Here is a 21,620-nt window from a genome sequence, read left to right on the forward strand (position 1 = left end):
GTGTCGCGCGCAATGACTAGCCTCCCAGTGTGGATTGCAGCCCCGGATGCATTGCCATCACCACTACGTCTGGTTTGATACCGCCCCTTGCCGTCAGCGCTAATCATGTCCCTAGAGATATGATTAGTGTCAGTTACAAGTGTACTTTGTCGGTGTAGAAATTACAGGAAACGACTGTAGTGTGGGATCTTCGCTAATTACGGAATTACCGTGCAGTACGTAGGCACCAGTTCAATATGCATTGCAGTAGAGGCATATGACACATTGCGGCTCCGATTGAGAACCTGTGTACGCGTTCAAAGGCGTATGATGCACTGCAAGTGCCATTTCTGATCTGCCATTTCACTGCTACGCTGCCTAACGTAGCTTCAATCTCTTACCAATGCTTGACAGCAGCTACAACTGCAATATTGACAAGTACAGAGACTAGAACAACGTTAAAGTCCAATTGAAAGCTCAGTTCCTAGCTAATATCATTAGTATGATACGTGCCGAAGAAATTGATTACATACTTACTCCCACCCAGAAAGGTGGTACCGTACCAGATGTAGTGGTGATGATGACGCATCCGGAGGGGGGCTGTAATCCACACTGCGTCTCTGGGGCGAGGCTACGCAATGACAGCGAACAGCTTCCGTGTTCGGGTGATGTTCTTTGTCCGCTTTTTTCCAGTCCTGGCTGTCATGTGCCTGCAACCTCAATTTTCTGCTACAGCTCGAATGCACTGAGCAAGATTTGCGTGGAAGACCGTCTGTCGTACAGATAGAAATTCCCAAAATAAGCTGCAACTTCTGCTGCAGTCCTTTTCGCTAAGCAAACACTGTAAACAGCCTGACTGCAGTACGACTACATTGAGGGCAACAAACTCAACACTGCCACAAAACAAGGTCTAAATCGTCTAGTTGGATCTTGGGTCTAGATCTATGGCTTCATCCACGCAAGATGTTTCACTGTCTGTTCAACAGTTGCGCGACATTATGAGCTTGAGATTCTAAACAACGTCGTCGGTTCCACATGCATGCATGCATTACGCTGATTTCAGGGTAATTTATGCGCGCATTCTAAGACAACGTGTACCAGGCCCTAGCGCAAGAGGGTCAGGGTAGGAGGCTAGTACATTATATGTATGCAGTGTTCTCCCCAACAATTTTTCTAATGAACACCCACCACTCAAGGATTTTGTAGACCGAAATTTTAAATTATTTGAAATTTTAACTCACTGATGATTTGATTACACATGATGTCATCAGTGTCAGTTATAATTAATTAATTAATTACGACGCATACCTCAATAGCACATTGTTGCAACATGATTCATGTTCCTTGACAGCATCTATTCTAGACGAGTACAGCCAGCCACCGTTGTACCAAGGCCTGAGACATCCCGCTCGTGTCCACCCTTCTTTGGTCTTCTGATTCTGCGATACACACTGTACCCGACAGCAGGCGCTGCAAAGCAACTTCAGAAGCAGCTGCACCAAGTCATCGTTTCGACAAATCAACCAAGGCCAAGTGGAGATCCACATGATGAAAGCAGCAGGTACAGCTGGTACATCAACTGTACGCTTTTTTGCCAAGGCTTGTTCAATGTTGGCAACTGGCCATGATGCTCAGAGCCTCAAGTTCGCGGATATTGTTCGTACACTACCCAGGCCTGGTGTCTACCTGTCGCGTGTTACTTATGATGGTGACCATAAAGGAACCGTGCAACTCAGAGGAGGAAGTTCTAAAATGCAACCGGCGAGTGCAAGGCTAAAGCTGACAATTTTCTCTTTCAACCGGCAAAATACCAGTACTGTACCAGCTATTTGTGGGGAGACCACAGTTATTGAGTATGTATGTATGTAAGCGGTGTCATCGCTGATTTCAGTGGACTACCATGTATGCATGTCTGGTAAGTGACTCGTACGCATGGTCTTAATATTTATTGATATTACTGTTATAGACAGTTTGTGTTTGAATGATCTAGAAGTTTAGTGTAACTATAACATAACTTGAGCTTAGCTACAAGATTTTATTGTGCACAGCTGTAAAGTGTGCAGCTTGCTGTAGTTGTTCCCCTTCAGGTCTATCTGTGTATCTTAAATATACTAAAAAAGGTGTCTAAGGCCATACAATTACTAGTTATCCTATGGGCACATCGAGGATATCCTTGTTATTACCCCCAAAGGGATTGGCAGCTAGAAGCGAGATAATTATCAAGGCAATTAGCTGCCACTCACCAGAGGCAGATATCCAAGATTCGCCCATAGGATAAGTGATTTGTATCATGCAAGGCCATTGGTTGCTTTGAATTACCATTCATTTTGAGCTGTGAGTACCTAAGTCGTACTTCTTACTTGTTTGTCAGTAAGCATTTGGTAGATGGAGTCTAAGTGCATTGACAGTTTAGTAGCTCAATAATTAAAGGCATATAAAATCATCTGCGTGTTATTGCAACAAGCTGTGTTTTGCTGTTGATCATAGCAAGGGTAGGGTATACGCGTCGCCCTTGATAGGGTAGGGTATCATCGTACAAACGATTTGTACCCGCTGTATCGGTCAATCAGAGCTGGCAAAACTCATGTGACATGAAACAAACTACAAGATATCGTATAAGATGAAACATTGGCAGGAATTTATTTTCGCAGTTTGCTAAGAAATTGACCGACAAAGTATATTGCCGGATTTTATTTGGCGGTTGGACATTGTTGTTTGATAACTGATATATGTCTTTCCATAAGTGGTCAGCTGTGTTTGTGGCTCACATTTCCCTAACTTACTGCATGGTATTCAACTACTGCATAGGCACAACAGACGGCAAGCAAGGATTACCTACCATTGCTGATCCACGTGCCTGATGACGTCACATGTCCCGGAGGTCAAATTAATGGTGGATTTTATGTTGGCAGTCGCTGAAAAATCTGCCAATCCGCCAAAATAAATTTTTCACCAATATTTTATCTCATATGGTATATCATTGTTGTTTGCGTGACCGTCCGTATCACTCGCAAACCTCTCGCATGTTCTTCCCCTATACATCCTGTGCGTGTGCTAGCCACCATATTGTCACATGTGCATATTGTGCACAGCTGCCAACACCATGGTGCTGATGTTCATTATAGTGTGTACTCACTTTTAGACATACTAACGCTGTGAACCTGTGAAACCTAATGACTACAATAATGTGTTAATATTAAATTATGAGTAGAAGAATGTGTTAATATTAACTTAAACAGATACCTAGTATAAATGTACCGCCTGCACCTAAATTCAGGAAGAGGCTGACGTGAAACTATACATGTAGCTTGTATGGGCTAATCCATGTTTTCACTGGAAATTTTTGATGGTAGCAACCTGGTTAAAGGATCTATATTTCGAAATTTTTCTTTTGTAGCCAAGCACTTTATTTCAGAGCCAAGAAAAATCCCCAATTGTCAAACAGCTAACAACTGATATTGATTGAGTTTAGGCTGGTCGGACAGACAGGCAGCATTTATCAATTGTGACAACAAATGTAGTACTAGTCTGACACGTGTCCTGCTCATAGGAACGTGATTTTGGAGTAGATGAAGTGTACAAACCAGACTTCAAGCGTTTAGTGCCATCCTTCTTAGCTTTTATACCAATATTTAAAGCTTTGTCAAAATCAAAGTCTTGAAGTTTTGGCCCTCGTATTCTCATCATCATCAAAGTTCAGCATCACTGACGTCATTGTCATCATCATCTTCCTTATGGTTTCTACCATCGGTCAGCTGTCGCTTACTTCAGCAGTTGTCTTCAGAAATATATATGACTGTCATCTTCACTTCAATTACCTCTACATAGTTTGACTCATATGTATGCTGTTTGCAAAGGGTGTCCTCTTATGTGCAGGACATAAACAGAGCATGAATGATAGACTGGCCTTCCATTGTAGTCCTTGGAGCTCCAATACATTGTGCTAATTGCCATTCTTAGCGCGCTGTGGCAACTGTGCCTGCAAGATCTGATTCAGAGGATTGCGTATGCGGTACATTGTAACAGCTAGTCAAATTGACGAGGAGGCATTTCTATTTGTAGCATTTGCTATTTGGTGATCGTGCAGTGGAAACACTGGGTATATTTCATTGTGTATATGTGTATGTATGTATGTATGTATGTATGTATGTATGTATGTATGGATGGATGTATCAGGGTTGTCCCCAGGATTTTTTGTAAGGCGTGGCGGAAATTCCCATGACCACACCCCCGCATAATTTTTTTAGCGTAACGCATTTTAGCCAATCAAACTTGCTTGACAGTCTTAGAGATAGTATACATAGACCTGATACCCAGTGTTCTACTGATGTAAACCAAACCTAAACCTTATTTTGTTCTCATTTGTTGCAACGCTTTTGGACAATGTCTACCGGGAATCAGATGCCATTACCTGTTAAAAGAAAAGAAAACACCTTTTAAAGTTTACAATAGTGCGCCTTTTTACCGCTACACTTGTCAAAGCTGTCAAAGCAGCATTCAATAGACATGATTGTACTAACCATCACTCGAGCAATAGATATTTTATACGCATAATCAGTCGAGAACACGTGATTGGGAGGGGCAACATATCTACAGACCGCATTAATTTGTACTCTATCTACCTACTCCGATACAATGACACACCTTAGATTCGCCTATATGCTCCCAACAAAATGGCAACAAGAATCAAGGTTGTTGTGTTAGTCATTGTTATAATTTTTTCGATCTCTACGGAAATATTGTCGCAGTTCTGACAAGTCTCCCTCATTTATTTCTATCGTTAACCTGTTTATTGTTAGTTCTCTAAAGCCGTCTAATATTCTGCAGTTGCTACACCCCAAATTAAAAACGTTTAGATAAATAGTGATGCTAGAAAATAGCAGTTGCTACCGACGCAATTGTGGGCTGTGCATGACAACCACTGTTGCTTTTTGAGTACTCGTATTACAATCAAGTTCATACCATATGGCAGTCATCCCCCTAATTGGTCTTACCATCACACCAAACATCCCAGTCCCGCTAAGCAAAGAACTAAAATAGTATGCAAAGAATTAGTTGCTTGCCTCAAACAACTTTGTAAATTTTTAAAATACAAAGTTCGTTGTCTTCATAGCTACACTAGAGAACAGTAGACTCAAAGAACAACTGTTATGGAGACAGCTAATTAAATCAGTGTATGGTGACTCTAAAAGAATGCAATTAAACATTTAGCTTATCCGCTTATGTCAAAACAAGGACAGCGCTTTACATATCACATGCAGAACTTGTTTGTTTTTGGGGTAATCATAGCTACACCATCTCTATTTACCGATTTTCTCCACCTGCTTTCTGTACATGTTTGTAATCCCGAGATCTACAAATTTGCCACACCGCGCAAACTGTGTGAACGGACTCTATAGTATCCACTGCCTACTCAGTAAAGCACGGCGGGCCTGTACCAAGCAGGAGCCAAGGCACGGCACAGCGCCGTGCCTTTTGAATGCTGGGAACAACCCTGTGTATGTATGTATGTATGTATGTATGTAATGGTCTTAGAGAAACTGAAAAAGACATTGGACATTTGGAAAAGTCGAGATCTGTCATACCTAGGGCGAGCACACGTCCTGTCAACATACGCTCTAAGCAAAATATACTACACGGCACACACATATACTATGCCTCATCAAACGTTACAGCAATTCCAAGACATTATCTGGGATTTTCTTTGGATTAAAACGCCACAACTAATAAAAAGATCGGTGTGTATTTCACGAAGTAGAGATGGAGGACTAGGCATGCCTCATCTCAGTTCTAGACTAATGGCAATACGCCTCCAAGCGATCCGACGCTTGTTTGATAAAAAGAATCAAGCAGCTTGGAAAGACCTCGCTCGACAGCAACTATCTCATCTCAGTGGACAATACAACATGGGCCATGCAGTTTTTTCCGCCTCAGGCTGGATGCCCGACCATCGCAACTACACCAAGCTTTCATCCTTTTATCGTCAACTTTACATGTCCTGGAGAAAACTGGACGGAGGACGAGATCTTGCCCCTCCCAAGTATTATGAAGATGCTGCCGAAGAACCTCTGTGGGGAAACCACCTTATAAAAGACCAGTCCAATCGCCCCATACTTCAGCCTTCACTAGCTAGATGTCGCTTCTTCAACGTTAGAGATATATGGACCAAACAACTTCCAGATGCCAGAACGGTCGCGGCAAAATTTTACCCTCAAGTTTTACATGCCATTCCGCAATCTTGGACTAGCCTCCCCCATCAAGAGCCCTCTTCCGAACATAGAATGCCACATTGGCAGGCACGTCTCTGTTTCTTCAGCACAGCCGATAAACCACTGCTACTGTCAGATGCGAATACACGTTTACTGTACCGATGTCTCTTATCTAAACGCATAGACCGTCCACCGTGCCAGGAAAAATGGGAGGCCTCATACGAACCAATTACGGACAAACAATGGCTCTCACTATGGAATTTTCCTCAAAACATGACGCCTTTACAATGGGACATAGCATGGAAATTTCTGCACCGGGTTCTGCCAACTAACTCAGTCCTCTATACGGCTAAACTTGCCACAACACGTCAGTGTCCAGCGTGCCACCAGCCAGACGACACCATTGAACATGTATTCAATACTTGCCCGATATGGAAAGGACTCTTACGGCAAGTTTGTCTCTTATTGAGTAGGGTATCCTTAAATCCACCTACGGCCCTCCACCCATTGGAGCTGATGAATGAAACTGGAAACCTAAGAACTTTCTTCGTCATTCTCATGACCACCTATTGGACAAAAAGAAAAACTCTTCCTCCTGTTGGAATTATGAACAGTTTTAAGTGGCATCTACGTCGACATATACGAACTGTTTGTGCAAGAAAGTCGGACATATCTTTTTGGAAGCCTTTGGGACCTTTTGTAAACCTAGCTTTAGTGTAAAGAATTTAGATTGATTTAGAAGTTGTACCAACTTTTAATAATAACAAAAAAAAAGTACTGAGCACGTTTGCAGGTGACGGATAGTGGAATGACCTTTAGATATAGCATTAAGCAGGATTTTTTTCTGGCAAATAAGCGGTCATGGAGCAACAGCGGTGCTGTCGCCAGGGCATGAGTGAGATTGTGGGTGGCACCTCTTTCTCAATCCAAAGCTCATATTGCCCTATGATGACATCATGACATGGTGAGTGTAGACTGCCATTGCAAAGTCAATGCCATTACCAAGTCTGTTGTTGCTAGTTTCCAACTGATCTATATTAGGGGTTGCTGTCAAGGCACATCAGCAAGTACTGTGGCGTACTTCAATGGCAGTCGTGCAAATTTAGAGCGTACTTCTGGCAAGCCACTGCATCCTGATGTGTCTTATTCTGCCTGTTGTAATTTTTGGCCTTGTAGATGGTTTGGACATATTGGGACGAGAGAGTGGGTCTGGTTAGGCACGCCCCTTAGTCATATAATCTACTCCAAGTGCAGATTATCTGTTATCTGTTGTGCTGTTTTGTTGATCTGTTCACCATCATGTATGTATGTATGTATGTATGTATGTATGTATGTATGTATGTATGTATGTATGTATGTATGTATGTATGTATGTATGTATGTATGTATGTATGTATGTATGTATGTGTGTATGTATGTCTCAGGGCTGAGTTGAATGCTGCTGGACACGTCCATAGGTGTTGAATAGTGGAGAGGCCCTCAGATATGAAGGTTAGCTGCAATATAAGGAGAGGGTATGCTCTGTCGAATAAGCAGTAGTGGACAACAGTGGCTGTCTCAGCAGAGTGTGGTGGGGCAATGGTTGGCATCATTGTCTCCTTGAAATGCCACAATTACTCAAAAATGAGTCACGATTCAGTGACGTGGCAAGTTTAGGCTGCCTTTAGGTAAGCCTAGTATAGCCATGCCTATAATTCATGTTCTGGGAGTAATTGGCTTTGGAAGCCAGAGCCTGTCGTGGCAGATGTAGCGGTCCTTGTGGACTATGTGCCTACTGAGGTTACCGATACTGAAGGCAGTACAGCAGGTATTGTTCCGTACTTGTTTGGCAGTGGTAGAGACCCAATAGCTACCTCTGGCAAGCCACTGCATTCCAGTTCATTTGTCTACTTGTTGCAAGCTGTTTGCCCTAGTGTTCATTGGGACAAGAGAGTGGGTTTGGCTCTGCACACCACTTATCCATTTTAATTCTTTCGTGTATGCAGGTTTGTTGTGTCTCTACTCTTCAGACTTTTTCTCTCTCTTTTTGAAGTCTTGTGGCGATGGACGAGTGGTGATGGTGGCAGGCACAGGATGGTGCTGGGAGCTGCTAGCAACAGATCTGCACCCAAGCAGTGTCAGCAAGATTGTCGTTTGTACATTTAATCTGGGAATAAAAATTTCATTCCTTCGTACTGGCACAACTGAGCAGCACTGTAGCAGTTTGTTTAGTGTTAACACTGCTCACCCCACATGGGGAGGGGCCTAGGAAATGTGGCCTAAACAAAGCTTTCCCTCATACTATCTTGCCAGTTGACCGCGGCTGGTTGGGCATTCAAAATTTCCAAAAAATGAGAAGAAGCAGAAACTAATTATTGTAGGTGTGGGAATGTATGTACTCTATTGGACGCGGGTCATCACTTGAAACTTTTTTTGACTTTTTTCATCATTCTTTTGTGTTGTACTCATGATGCTTTCATGTCAACAGAAGTATTGAGGTTCAGTTCCGTATATGGTGGTTTTTTTAATCTGAGAATATTTTATGATTTTTCTATGAGAAAGAAACATTGTTACATGTACTCGTGACTGCTCTGTGAGTATCAATACAGCAAGGCAGGTACACAGCATAGGAGATCAATCAAATACCCTTTTCAAAGGCTGCTTTAGAAACTGTTGAATATATATATATATATATATATCATTGGCTTGCTTAGGTATGTGTTGTGATCTTGCAGGAGAAGATCGAGTATTCCTGTCATAAAGACTTTTTGTTCTGCAATCAGATCTGAACTTGATTTACAGTTTAGCAAGGTTCTGTTACTAGAACTGGCAATGGCTTTCGACAAAAAGATGTTAGATTTGAAACAAAAGAAACAGCCATAAATATCAACAAATTGGGAAGTTGCTGCTATCATTATTAATTAAAATCTAACTGTACACTGTTGACGATGGGACACTTGTAAGCACAATTTGTTCATCAGTTTTCTGGTTGCAGGACATATCTTCCCCTAGAACAAAGAACACTTACCCAGTTGAGAGAATCAGCTGCTGTGAAATCTAGGGTTATGAGCAGATTCCTTAATGTATTTATTGTTTGTGTGTTTTAAGATTTTCATGATGGTGTTGGTTGTTTGTCAAATTTTCAGCTAGTAAAGGTGTTGATGGTGCTAAGTATGAGTATAGAGAGCATTAGTATTTACTGCCCAATAAGCAAAGTAAGCTTGCTTAATCACTAGAATTAGTCAAAATGACTGTTCTATGTATTGTAGTCCAGGAATTGTGTGTATCCATCCGTGCTTGGACATCTGCATGAGTTTCCTGAGGTTCTAGACAATACCAACATTCATTTGTACTCTTCATGTACTTATGGTGTGTGTGTGTGTGTGTGTGTGTGTGTGTGTGTGTGTGTGTGTGTGTGCGTGTGTTTGTGTTTGTGTGAGTTTGTGGTGCTGTATCTCAATTGGTTAGAGAGATTTAGAGAATGAAAACATCCGGACCTTGCAGGGTTGCAGTTCAAGTCACAGTGATGGTGAGCTATGGCATAATTTCCTTGCACACAATTGCTTCTCTCGACTCAGGAATATAAATGAATATCTGGTCATTGACTGAGGTGGACATGATCGCTAGCTTGGCAGTAACATCATGCAGTAGACTTGTACTTGTGGGCCTTGGTGTCCAGTCCCAGAGCTGTGCCATTATCAGTGCCCCTGGATGACTCTGGCCAAGCTCCTTGTGGATTTTAGTGCTAGCCCTAAGCTTCCACGAAGCGCATGGAGGCCTTGTCTCTAGAGGCAGGGGAACTATCTCTGCAACTGACCTTAAGGTTGACGTCATTCACGAATGCCGTGGAGGGCTTGACATTTGTCCATTTGTCCACATTTGTGTGTGTGTGTGTGTGTGTGTGTGTGTGTGTGTGTGTGTGTGTGTGTGTGTGTGTGTGCACGTGCGTGTGTGTTTGTCATGGTGTGGGTACATGCATGGTGCGCTTTGTGTCTCCTGTTCTGTTTGTCTTGAGCAGTGTCTGAAGAAAACACACGTCAGGTCATTGGAAACTATCCACTTAGCAAGTCAGTTCAATGCACTGAAAACTGTATGACTGCATATGAATATACGTAAAGATGGAGAGATTGCAGTGTATGGTTGAAACAACAGTTTGAGCTTTTCCATTGCAGTCCTCACAGGGAAAGTACTCTCAGCTGTTCACTCCACATTACTTCAGATTGTTCAATGGCACTTTGATCTTTTAGGAAACTGCAGGAGCAGAACTGGAGGCAGGAGGGCCATCCACCCTCCACTCCTGGATGGTGATCAAAGAAAATACTTTGAAAGTTTATTGCCTGCAAGTAGAAGTTCTATTGAATGGCGTTGCAGTTGACTGTCTCGATACACATTGTCGTGATCATTTGTGTCCCTGCTCCTCTGGCTACTTCTGTCACAGATTAATTAATGACAAACCAACCATATTCAGTTGAAATCAAAATGGTGGCAGTCTGTTACAAAATTATGGCCCCACCTCTTCTGCACCGGAAATTCATGACCGTCCAGAAGCACTTGATATTGTAACTGTGCTGTTAGCAATTGGGTCAGTCCATGCTACAGCCACTTCTTGTACATGCCATTTCTCTCCAATGAATCAACTTTCATGTATACACGTGTTGCTATGTTCTTTGAGTCTCATAATTGGATGCGTGTTTTGAAGAGGCGGTAACACGGCAATGGCATTTGAACTGTTATTGAAGTACCATTGCACTAGATGGTATGGACATTGGTACAGAACGTTCTCCAATACATTTGCTTCTGTATTAAATGACCATCTGCCCAACGCGACCAATGATCACTAAGTCCAATGGCTGACAGCAAATAACATCTGCACACTCTAAGCAACCACAAGTACATTTTGGTCCAACATTTAAACACTGTCCCAGAAGTGTCATCGACATGTACTTTTTTTGCAAAATGCTGTTGCTACTTTACACCCAATTTATCTCATTGCTTTAGTATTCATGTGTACACTTTTGCTTTTTGCTTCATGTTTCGAAATGTGCTGTGTATTGTATTTGTATTTGTATTTCTTTTACTACGAAAACCCTCAACTCAGTGGTCAATCTTCCGGGTATGGTACCAAGCACACATACATGAATATTTACGCTAACATACATACTATATAGTCTAAGTGAAACATTATCTAATATTTTAGAACACACGAATCTAAATATATATCATCTACACTGTAACAGAACTTCCGTAGACGCTGCTTTTAAAATAGAGACTTTAGAGACTATTCTTAGCTTACATGGAAGAGAATTCCAGAACTTTTGAGCATGATAAAATGAAGACTGCCAAAGTGCTTCAGTGTTTGGATTAGGCATATGTAGTCCTGATTGAGTAAGACGAGTGTGATAATGATGATTTTCAAGTGAGTGATACCGGAAGTTGACACTGTTAGGAGCTAGAGAATGTAGACACCGGTGAGCGAGTGTACCTAGGTAGAATGATTGTGTGGCCTGATGTGATTGAAGACCAAATTTAGAGAAGACAGAAGACATATTTCCTGTAGATTCCCTTGGTTTCAGGCCAGAAAGTACTCTCAAAAACCCGTTTCAATTCTCTGAATCCACTTCGCTGTGCCCGCAGTGCCATTATTCCATACAACAGGGCAATAACCTAGATCAGGCTGAATCACTGATATCACTATAGCTAGTCGAGAGTGGTGGTCAAGGAGATGATGACAATGATATAGAATCCCAATCTTCCTGCCTTCCTAACAACTGCGTTGAGCTGTGGGCACCAGTTTAGATTTTTTGCAAATATAACACCTTGATATCTTGCTGAGTCTGTTTGTTTGAGGGAAGTTTGTGAACTGTTGCGAAATTTTTAAAAATAGCAACAACTCAGACTTTTTCATTCAATGACATCATGTGATGGTACCAGTTGGATATAGAATCGAGATCGAACTGCAAGGTAGAAGTCACTTTATTAAATGATTTCCCGCTTGTATAAAGGCACGCATCATTCCCAAATAGAATAAGAGAAGACTCTGTGACAGCAGAGGGCAGATCCGCAGTATAATAATTGAATAATAATGGTCCAAGCTTAGAACCTTGTGGAACACCTCGTACAGCAGCGACCTTTAGAGAGATATCATCTCCAACTTTCACAAATTGTCGGCGTCCGGTAAGATAGTTAGAAAACCAGCGATGAGCAGTGCCATCGACTCCGCCAAGAGACAGCTTACGAAGAAGTAGACGATGATTCACCGTGTCAAATGCTTTTTGAACATCAAGGAGCACGGCTCCCGAACAACGACGATTATCTTTTGCTTCGAGTAGGTCATTCGCTAGTATACTGACAGCATCCTGGGTTGATTGACGTTTTCGTGGATCGCGTGAAGGTCATTCAGCTGTCTGAGAAAGGAATGTGTGGTTCTTGAAGTACTGAACTACACTAGGTTGTGGGCAAGATATTGCTAGTCGTGTAAGCTAGTAGTGTATTAGTACTATACGAGCACTAGAAATGTCTCATATATATGGAGTTTGCCGCATCATCACCCTACTTCCAGCACTCTGCATGTTTCGGTTTACATTTTTGTATTGTTTCGATGGCTTTGGCTGTTCTTGACGACTCTACTTATTTCTTGCTGCCTCATTTTGTCATCGAGCGGGACAGTTGGTCGAGTTCCTGGTACTTTTCTTTTTACCTCTGGTCAGTGCTGTCGTCTCAAATATTGGATATTGCCACACTTTCACCCCTTCTTCAGCGCTCTTCAATTTTTCATCTTCTGCATTGTTCGTGTTCCACCTTCTTGTTTTCTTTTGATGTGTATACTTCTTTCTGTCTTTGTGGCAAATGGTGAAATTGTGCAAGATCCTGAAATACACACACACACACACACACACACACACACACACACACACACACACACACACACACACACACACACACACACACACACACACACACACACAGACACACACACACACACACACACACACACACACACACACACACACACGCACCACAGTTTGTCGCATGATCACCCTTCTTCCCGTGCTCTTCACGTCTTCTTCGTCTTCTTCATTCACTTGCTGTTTGTTCTGTGGTATATGCTTCTTCATTCTTATGTTGTTTGTTGAGTATGCCACACTTCAACCCTATTTCAGCACTCTTCAGGCTTCTTTATCTGCTGTACTATTCTATAACTCTTATCTGCTACATAGTGCTCTTTTCAGTTTCTTCTTTTCGTCTTGTATAAGGACAGTACACTAGCTCATGTTTTGGATGTAGAACAGCTAACAATACGAAAGATATATAATGATAAATATATATATATATATATATATATATATATATATATAAATGTCAAAAAGGATTACTCAAATCAACATTTTACAGACGTGTCATGTACAATTACAATTATTCTAACAAAATTAGTGTATATTGATTCAGTATTTAGTGTAACCTCCTCTAGCGTCTACGACATTGTTTACTCTTGTAATCATGCTATCAGCAAGGGTTTGTGTTCTTTCTTGTAGTACATTATTCCACACTGTTTTCAAGCATTGTCGCAGTGTCCAGATACAATCATGGCCAAACAATCTAACCTCTCAGAGACGCCTTTTAACTGTGGAAATGTTGGCTCCGTTGGTCTGCAAAAATTCGAACCTAACCAAGGGTGCAGTTAAGAGTTTAGACAGCGATATTCGGATCAGCTGACGATCTTCTTTCATGGAAGTAATGTGAGGTCTCCCGGGAATTCTTTTTGTTTTCGTATTTCTAGCTTTCCGTTGCCTTCTCGTTATGTTGGAAACTGTTTTCTGGCTACAACCAACACGTTCAGCTATAGGCCTTTCACTGTAACCTTCTTCCTACAGTGTGACAATTTTACTGCGATTCTCAGGTGACGTTCTAGCTTTCTTGACCATTCCTCTCTGAGATAGTTCATAGGCAATTTGCCAAAAGTGTAGCAACTGGGCAGGAAAACCACTATCTCTGCCACATTAAAAATAACTACTCTCATATCTAAAATTGTGTTGCTCAGACAGCGTCGCTAATAGTAACATACAAATTCTGAAAGTTTTACGTACAAAAGTACAGCATACAGGTAAAGTTGAATAGTTTCAATACCACAAAACATGTTCTGTGAGAATAGTGATGACAAATTATTGAATCAGCAATTACTATGAGTGAGTAATATATATATATATATATATATATATATATATATATATATATATATATATATATATATATATATATATATATATATATATATATATATATATATATATATATATATATATATATATATATATATATATATATATATATATATATATATATAGTACCTGTCAAAAATGATTGCTATATGAATGTATGGTTGCGTCTGCCACGTGTTTTTCGAACAAAGAAGAGGAGGGAAGTCAAGAGTCCGACCAGCTCATGGTGGCTTTGGCCGCTGTGGTGCTTTGTGTCAGTCCTTGTCCTGTTTTGGGGCCTCTTTTGAGGAAATGAACGCTTTGTTGTTCTCGTTTTTGTTTGCTTTGAATGTTTCGTTGTGGCACTGTCTTGTTTGGAAATTGCCAGCAATCTTGATCGAGGCACTATTCTGTCTCCTTACTTTCAAGTCACAGGCTTCAAAGCAGTCTGCCCTATCGACCGGCATTGGTACAGCGGTGTTTTTGTCGTCTGTTGTCTCTATCAGTCGTCTGGTTTGTCCCACACTCTGTCACATTTGTTATGATCACTTGTTCTTTCTCACTGGGTGTATACTGCCTCGTTCCTCAGCATCAGTGTCGTCCATTTTGTCACTCTTGGATTACAGGCATCAGCGCATTCTGCGCTTTCTGCCTTGTTTGACTCGGCAGTGGTTTTGTTGTCTGTTATTCTCTCTTCAGTTTTCTGATTCCATCCTTCTACCTGTTCTCCCTTGTCTTCTCAATCATTGTGTACTGCTTACCTTGGGATCACAGGCACCAGAGCAGTCTGCACTTTCTACCATTCTTGGTATGGCGGTGGTTTTGTTATCTGCTGTTTTCTCTTCATTTCCTGACTGTATTCTTTTGCCTACTCTAATCTAGCTATGCGCAGAATCCAAAGCGAGGCAAAAGCAATCCGCGCGAGCAGGCAGTCTCACGAACATGCGCATAAATCTGGACTGTGCCACTTTAATGTGTATATTTATTAAATTTTGTTTATTTATTGTCATTATCATTAATTAATCACATTGATAAACCCGTGTGTTTTCAAAGAACTACTGTTTACATTCTAGCAACAATTATGCTAATGATTAATTAAAGATAATTAACTAAATACCATCAATGTCCCACACTACTTTGAATTCACACAGGTACGCAACTCTTGCACGAAGCGGACGTATTATCTACGTTATGTCTCAATTCTGCATCTATATAGCGCTCTTGCATCACTGGAAGTTAATACATTAATTAACTATTGAGATGGACATCATTATCATACTTTTATTGAACCGTCGCCATCTTTCGTTCCGCTAATTCGTTGTAGCTAGAGATCGATGTACGTCTCCTAGCTGTCTAGAAAATACTGTGAAGCGACATTCATGTACATCTAGCGACCGGATCCAGAAGAAAGCAGCGTCAACGTTTCCTACGTCATCATCAGTTTTAGCTAGATGCATGGTCCCATGGGACCCTAGCTTGGCTTCTTGAAGAACGATAAATTCGTTTGTTTTGCAATTCTTTTGTAAAAAGTAACAAACGCGTACAACTATTACCTGAACTTTACTCTGGGCTTCTTGGTTTGACGACAGTTTGACCGTAAAATGGAGGTTTACGACATCTCGGCTTTTCTGTCATAATGCGCGGGATTGTTACGTCACCCATCGTTGGTCTCCTAAAGGACTGCTGATTGGCTCAACAAATTCCCGAGAGTGATTCACGCTGACAAGCTAGTATTACGTCACCTACGTTTCGCGTTCCAAAACGATTGCTGATTGGCTCGACAAACTCCCCAGCTTACAAACAAACAAACTTAGGTAGGTAGGTAGGTAGGTAGGTACAAACATACCGACAGACAGACCGGAAGTCAATTCAGCCCGTTTAAAGTGAGCTTCTCGCGAAGCAGTCCACCACTTATTGTGGTGTATTGTGGTGTCCTTCTTTACGCTCGTAGCTTAATTACATTTTGTATGATGACTAATACTGATAAATGAAGCTGTGTTTACACCGTCGCTTCACAGCTACGAGCGCGCGTGTGTGTATGTGTGTGTGTGTGTGTGTGTGTGTGTGTGTGTGTGTGTGTGTGTGTGTGTGTATGTGTGTGTGTGTGTGTGTGTGTGTGTGTGTGCGTGCGTGCGTGTGTGTTTGCTTGTTGTGAGTGTGTGTGTGTGTGTGTGTGTGTGTGTGTGTGTGTGTGTGTGTGTGTGTGTGTGTGTGTGTGTGTGTGTGTGTATTAACAAGCAATTTTATTACGTATTTAAAATTATAAAAATATTGATTAAAATATTTAAAATTATTTAATTAAAATATTGAATTGTTTTTGTGTGGTTGTGAGGTTGTAGTGAATGATGAGTTTGTGGTTATTTGTGTTGTAGATATGAGATGTAAACATGACGAGTCATATTATATCTACATTAAAGAATCGATCTGTACAATTTTGTACATTGAAGTGAATGTAGAAATTATAGTAACAATGATATTTACTATTGCTACAGTGTACCATACTGTATGTGAATAATTTATGTTTTCTAATTTAATTCGATGACATCCATTTGGGCACGTGTTAAACACGTGCTTAGAACGAGGTCACGTGTCGTCAATAAACTGACTTACGCATGAGCAAATTATTGTGTTGTAATATCGCCTGGGAAATTTGTTTGTCACTTCGTCGTTTGCGTTTCTATCACGTCGGAGGTGAGCAGTTTGCAATAGTCATGTAGGTAGACGAATAATATAAAATAATGTATGTAGACTGGGATAGACAGTAGAGTTAGAATTAGCCTCGAAGTTCCAGACCGTCTCCCAAACGAAATGGGAGACGGTCTGGATCAACTTCTCATCAAACGAGTTCGAAAGTGATCCCAGTCAGCCAATCAGCAAGCTGCCGCCGCCGCCGCCGCCGAAGTGGCGGCCAATGAACGTCGATGACATGCACGACTTCTTGCAAGGTAAGGTGTGTTCGACAATTGCGTCTAGAGACAGCTCGTAATTGATTGCATGCACGTGCGTCTTTCGTAATGTAAAACTGCACTGGACTGTGCCTTTGAAACAACGCCCAAGGCTCTCGAAATTGATTCAATGCATCCTGAACAGCGGACCGCTGCAGATTAGCTGCCAGCGCAGTTGATTACCACCCACCTTGTTTGAAAACATCTCTAAAATGTAGTAATCGCGATCTCCTAGTGTCACATCGGGTGGCAAAGCGCTATTATCTTAGGGGGTGTTTTTAACTGTTACAACCCTTCGAATTCCATTTCACTTTGGTAACTATACGCCTACTTTCGAACTCGGTTTGATCAGAAGTTGATCCAGACAGTCTCTCATTTCTTTTGGGAGACGGTCTGGAACTTTGAGGCTAGAATGTGTAAGGAAGAAAGCAGTTTGTGAGTTGTTTGTGTGTTGGAGTGTTATTGTTTGTTTGTTGTGTAGAAATGAACGAAGAATTGAGTGAAGCGGTGAGGAGAGGTGATATTGAGTTAGTAACGCGTCTTTTGGATACTCAAGTTGATATCAATAGACATGATGCGTATGGGGTATGTGTTGTGAGTTATAATGTGTGTATTGGATGTTGAAATGAACTGCACGTCGTTTGATCTCAAAATAGAACACTCTTCTGATGCAAGCGTGTTGGTATAGAGAGAAGGAGATGGTTGAGTTTCTACTCACTAAATCAGCAGATGTTAATGTGGCTGGCAGGGTGAGTTGATTGAGTGTGTGAAAGTGTGATGTGTTGTTGATAAGATGATAGATATCAACTAAATGTAACAATCTAATCCAACAATCAACGTTTTGGTTTCTTGTTGCTGGTCAAGAGGCAGCAGTGTTGACTTGCGACTGGCTGAAGCAGCCATTGCATGCAGAGATGAATAATCTTGTTGGTTTTTATTTGATTCAACTTGGACTGTTGGAGAGTATTTTTGCAGTAGTTATTGTCTTATCAGGTTGTCTTCATTTTCTATTCTCTTTTCTCTTGCAGCATGTGTACAGTGTGATGGAGGAATAATGATAATAATACATTCTTGTGTATGCAGTGTGGAGAGACAGCTTTGATTGTATCTGCAAGCATTGGATCAGAAGAGATCACTGATCTACTACTGAACGTCAAAGATATTAATGTGATGAAGGGAGATAATGTGAGTTTGAGTATTGAGAGGTTGAGTTGATATTGTGGTGTCTGTTGTGCATGTATTAAACATATTTGTGAGTGTAATGCATTGATTTTGCTATTGTTTGTGTTTGTGTGTTGATCATTCTATTGAATGTCTCATTGTGTGTGTTGAATGGAATGTCTGTTGCTTTAATATATTTTAACATAAACACTCTCTCACTATCTTATCAGTTTCTTGTTTACTCAGTTGGGAAGGACAGCCATCCATTATGCTGCAATGAATAATCACGTGACCATTGTAGAGAGACTTTTGTATGTTCCTGTTGATATCAATGATAATGATGGTTGTACACCACTGTGGTATGCTGTCTTTGATGGTCATGTGTATTGTGTTGATGTTCTCCTAAAACATGGAGTGAGTCCCCAACATGAGAGGTGATGCATTCAATATACTTCAGTCAATAATATTACTAACGTGATGTCATTGTGGGATAGTAAGAGTGAAGGATCACCACTGAAGGTTGCCAAGCGATGTGGTCACAGTGATGTGGTTGAGATGATGGAAGAAGCCATAAGATGTAAGTGAAAGAAACAATTAATTTGTGTTTTTGTTTTTTCTTCTTTTGATTTAATGTGATGATTTTGGTGTGAGGTTAGATTGATATTGTTGAATGATTTGCTTGTTATCTTGTCTGTGGAGCTATTGTAGTGATGTGCTGCTTTTCATCTTCTCACTTCTTTTGCTCTCAGCATTTGGGTTGAGGTGATGTGTCTGCTTGTTTTATTGTGTGTTTTGTGTCTGTGTGTCTGTCCATTTGTCAATTGAATCAGTTAATGAGTTAATAATATTTTACTGTTGTCTTCTTCTCTACATATCTGGGTGTTTATCTCTTTGCACACTCGTCTGTAAATTATTGTCTGTTTGTCTTTTGTTAATTTCTATGTGTTTGTATGTCGTGTTTGTGTGTTTACATTTTAATTAATCTTTTTATTCATTTGCATGTCGGTTGAGTGATCTGTCTGTTTTTTGTCACATTGTGGTTGCTTGTTTGTTTGTTTGTTTGTGTGTGTGTGTGTGCACGCACATTAGCAGCACATTTTAAGTTATTTTCTTACAGTGACATCTCATCCTTATGTGGAGGGTCGCATGTTTGTCACCAGACATCAAGACCAACAGACAGTAATGTGACTTTTTCATCTCTAGTTGTCTGTTTCCCAAGTTGTGTTTGTGTTGCATAGATTGCTGAATTGCAGAGTGAAGTGGAGAAGAAGACAGAAGAATTAGGACAATCATCCCTGGTCCATGAGAGTGAAGTGACGAGGTTGAGGAACGAAATGCAACAGAAAGAGAAGGAAGTAAGACGTCTCAGAATGTCAGCAGCTAATAGAGTAGGACAAGCACACACATTGTTCAAGACGTGCAGACTCTTATTTTTCTGATTGAGTTGTATTTGTATTTAAATAATACAATAATGTATCTTTATTTGTTTGTATTGTGTTAATATATTTAATTTACATACAATACTTGCACGTGATGTGACGTTGAGGTCACATAACAATTTGGTTTAGCATTTATTTCTGATTGGAATGATTGTGTACGTAGCAACAGTTGCTCTGTTGCAGACTGGTGATGGTCAAGTGGCTCCTGAAGCTTGGTTGTTGTCGCAGTCGCCAGGTACAAAGTGTGTGTGTGTGTGTGTGTGTGTGTGTGTGTGTGTGTGTGTGTGTGCGCGCGCGTGTGTTTAGTGTGTTTGTGTGCATGTGTACATGTTTCTTGGATGCTAGGTTTTATTGCCAGTAGCAGCATCTATTCGTTACAGTGGTAGAGCTCTTATACGTACATGTACACGTATACAAGGGTTAGGTGCAAAATTTGCAGGTCCATATTCATAGAATATGACATACAGTATATATGCTCTCTGATGGTACTGGAAATGGCAAATTCTCTTTCTATTGATTAGCCCATTTCCTATAGTCTGTTTTGGTCAAGGGACCATCATATCACAGTATCCATAACATCTGTATGCAGATTGATGTTGAAGAGCAATTTCTTTGTTTCCAATATTTTTGGTCAGTTTACTGTGTCCATGCTGATTGGTTGGCATGTTGTATTGTTTACTCTGTCAACATTCATTCGATAATTTCTACACAAACTCATCTCATGTAAATCAATTATGTGGGTCTTTGTGACTTTGTTTGTTTTACATCTTTATCTCTCTGCATGTGTTCTTCATATCTGTGTGCCTTTTATTACTAAGTCTACCATGTGTGTATATACAGACTGACACGTGTCATATTGTTGTACAGTTTTGTTTTCTATTTTCTTCATTGCTGTGTTAGTGAGGTATTAAAGTGCATGTTAGATATTTATGTTGTCAATGAGTCTTTGTGAGCCTCCAATACAGTCCAACAGTTTCCAAAGTATAGTGAAGCAGTAATGTCTAATACAATACTCATTTGATTCAGGAGATGTGATGGGTGCTGTTGTTGATCTGGCCTGTGATCAGTGGAGTGACGTTGGACTTAATTGAGTTGGGATACGAAATGTCTCAACTCGATTCACTGACACCGTCAATTCCTTTACCTTCAGGCAAACTGAAGGCAATACTGAGAAGAAAGGCTCTTGCGGTCGGTACCAACAATGTTGTTGGTATCATCTTGTCTGCTTGCCAGCGTATTTCCTTTCCAATTTGTGCTACTGCAATAAGAGATGAGGTGGTTAGACGTCAAGAGAGACTGAGAGCACAAAACGGTGGACAATAGAATAATTGACTTTGTCACTTTGTTGTCTGCATGGCTAATCATATGGTTTATTGTTGATCAAGTGATGTGTTACCTATTGGTAGGAGGCACATCTTTTCTGTTTGTAAGGCTACATGCTTTCTTGCTGCTTTCATATGTTAATGGTAGTTGCAATAGAATAGATTATGTTAATACAATCACGCACACACACACTCACACACACACACACACACACACACACACACACACACACACACACACACACACACACACACACACACACACACACAAACTGACACTCACATTCACCGGGCTCAGTGATCTCCTAACAACCTGCAAGTTGCCATCAAAATGCACCCCGGAGCGACATGACGACAACGAGAATCAGCCCTACAAGCGTTGAAAACCTTC

The 21,620-nt window shown here is 40.9% G+C and overlaps 2 protein-coding genes across 2 annotated transcripts; both read left to right on the forward strand.

Moving 5' to 3' along the window:
- The first annotated feature begins 5,807 nt into the window (after positions 1–5,807).
- Positions 5,808–6,956, forward strand: LOC134191428 (uncharacterized). The gene has a single exon (XM_062660046.1). The coding sequence runs from the start codon at positions 5,886–5,888 to the stop codon at positions 6,906–6,908; it is 1,023 nt and encodes a 340-aa protein (XP_062516030.1). The 5' UTR covers positions 5,808–5,885; the 3' UTR covers positions 6,909–6,956.
- A 10,981-nt stretch (positions 6,957–17,937) lies between these two features.
- On the forward strand, positions 17,938–21,400 carry LOC134191310 (ankyrin repeat domain-containing protein 50-like). Its single transcript, XM_062659914.1, has 8 exons — positions 17,938–18,056; positions 18,391–18,492; positions 18,715–18,902; positions 18,963–19,045; positions 19,586–19,647; positions 19,707–19,823; positions 20,091–20,142; positions 20,934–21,400. The coding sequence occupies exons 1-8, from the start codon at positions 17,976–17,978 to the stop codon at positions 20,996–20,998; spliced, it is 750 nt and encodes a 249-aa protein (XP_062515898.1). The 5' UTR covers positions 17,938–17,975; the 3' UTR covers positions 20,999–21,400.
- The last annotated feature ends 220 nt before the right edge of the window (positions 21,401–21,620 follow it).

The sequence above is a fragment of the Corticium candelabrum genome, chromosome 15 (genome assembly GCF_963422355.1).
Source record: "Corticium candelabrum chromosome 15, ooCorCand1.1, whole genome shotgun sequence".
Taxonomy (NCBI): domain Eukaryota; kingdom Metazoa; phylum Porifera; class Homoscleromorpha; order Homosclerophorida; family Plakinidae; genus Corticium; species Corticium candelabrum.

What these genes read in the sequence shown, in the direction of transcription:
- LOC134191428 (XM_062660046.1), top strand. Translation starts at nt 5,886, where the DNA reads ATGGGCCATGCAGTTTTTTCCGCCTCAGGCTGGATGCCCGACCATCGC.
- LOC134191310 (XM_062659914.1), top strand. Translation starts at nt 17,976, where the DNA reads ATGCAAGCGTGTTGGTATAGAGAGAAGGAGATGGTTGAGTTTCTACTC. An exon ending in ATGTGATGAAGGGAGATAAT is followed by an intron (nt 18,493 to 18,714) that starts GTGAGTTTGAGT and finishes TTGTTTACTCAG; the next exon opens with TTGGGAAGGACAGCCATCCA. An exon ending in GATGGAAGAAGCCATAAGAT is followed by an intron (nt 19,046 to 19,585) that starts GTAAGTGAAAGA and finishes ATTTTCTTACAG; the next exon opens with TGACATCTCATCCTTATGTG.